The sequence below is a fragment of the Gymnoscopelus microlampas genome, assembly GCF_963454915.1.
Source record: "Gymnoscopelus microlampas genome assembly, chromosome: 7".
NCBI lineage: Eukaryota > Metazoa > Chordata > Actinopteri > Myctophiformes > Myctophidae > Gymnoscopelus > Gymnoscopelus microlampas.
In genome coordinates this window covers 45594739-45596246 of record NC_139944.1, presented here as the reverse complement: position 1 = coordinate 45596246, position 1508 = coordinate 45594739, and the positions used below count along the sequence as shown (strand labels likewise).

Genomic DNA, 1508 nt, shown 5'->3' with positions numbered 1-1508 from the left:
TGGAACGTAGCCTACTGATCAAACATTTCACATTGATATACATATGGAAATCTGCACTCAAACTTTTTGTATATCATTGTTCACCTAATTTCTCTATGCCCTACAAACCATAACCATGGAGCCTGTGCTCTGTTGATGGGTGTGTGTGTGTGTGTGTGTGTGTGTGTGTGCGTGTGGGGTGGGGGGGGGGGGGGGGGGGGGGGGGGCACTGTCATTCTGGAGGAGACCACTCCCATTAGGATACAAATGCTATGTACATCGTTAAGAAAATAGTGATCACTATAAGGATTGGTTTGTATTTACTGGCATTTGTCACGTTGGGTGATAAAAATCGTGCCAGTAAAGCATGCCACGTAATAGCACCGCAAACCTAAAGCTATACTTTGCATTATTCATATATTGTTTCTCATATTATGTCAGCTGGGCTACTACTATCATATAAAGCCTATATCGCTCATTCTATTTCTGTCCTTTACGCATTTAAATTATCTTGGTCATTTCCCACACCTGAATACGAACAGCGTATTTTCGCCCATTCATATTTAAAATGCCTCACACACACACACACACACACACACACACACACACACACACACACACACACACACACACACACACACACACACACACACACACACACACACACACACACACACACACACTGCAAGAACGTAGTCATTCCTACTCGACCCATTTGACAATTTCTAGGCTGTAGCTGCTATACGGATTATTTGGTTCTAAATTATAATCTTTTAGGCTTTTTCGGTTCCGACTCAAATTGTTGTTGGCTATATTACAGGGCTAACAGATGCCCCATTATAAACGAAAAATCGATTTCAAGAGGAATGGTGAATTGTGTTGACACAATGATATTGAAATAAATAATTAAGCAGCACTCACACTAGACTAGTATCTACATAATCGAATGATCTCAACACGCTCAACATCACATTGATACGGAACATATACTACGCTATCGTTAAATCCCTCTGATTTACGAAGCTAAAAACAACAAAACAAAACAACAAACTAAGAAGAAATGTCCTAGATTGTGGCTACCACCTACCTGTTAATCCCCGCCGGGCCGGGTCCGGCCCCTGTCCCTCCGGCTGGCGCACCATTGCTGGGCTTGGGGAGCTGTCCAGAGCCCGGTGGTGCTGAAATGGAAGTCGGAGCCCCTGTTGCAGGGACAGCCGAGCCGGCCTGTGCTCCCGGCTGTCCTCCCTCTCCTCCTTCCGCACTGCCTTCGTTCCCCATCGTCTAGAAGAGAGGAACCGACGGAGAAGAAACGCCTGTTGTAGACGGTTCCACAGCTGCTAATAGAAACTCAGGATGAAACTCGACGTTGTTCCCCTTCCGCCATCATCACCTACAATTCTAGCATCCCACTGACGGCACGGAGCGCGCGCCCTGACGGAGGATTGTGAGAGCGCGCTGACGCAAAAGGGGGTGGGGCTTATATCGACGCGCGCGTGCACGGTTCTTTTTTTTTTTTACAACTTAAAACC

General features: G+C 46.2%; 1 protein-coding gene across 1 annotated transcript in view; it reads right to left on the bottom strand.

Annotated features, from left to right (window-relative positions):
* Positions 1 to 1257, bottom strand: part of bsnb (bassoon (presynaptic cytomatrix protein) b) — a gene marked incomplete at its 5' end in the record, with an annotated part of 121168 nt that extends 119911 nt beyond the window's left edge. The window contains one exon of the mRNA XM_084061842.1: positions 1067 to 1257. Coding sequence (XP_083917968.1) covers positions 1067 to 1257 — 191 coding nt within the window. The remainder of the gene's footprint in view (positions 1 to 1066) is intronic.
* Between the last annotated feature and the right edge of the window lie 251 nt (positions 1258 to 1508).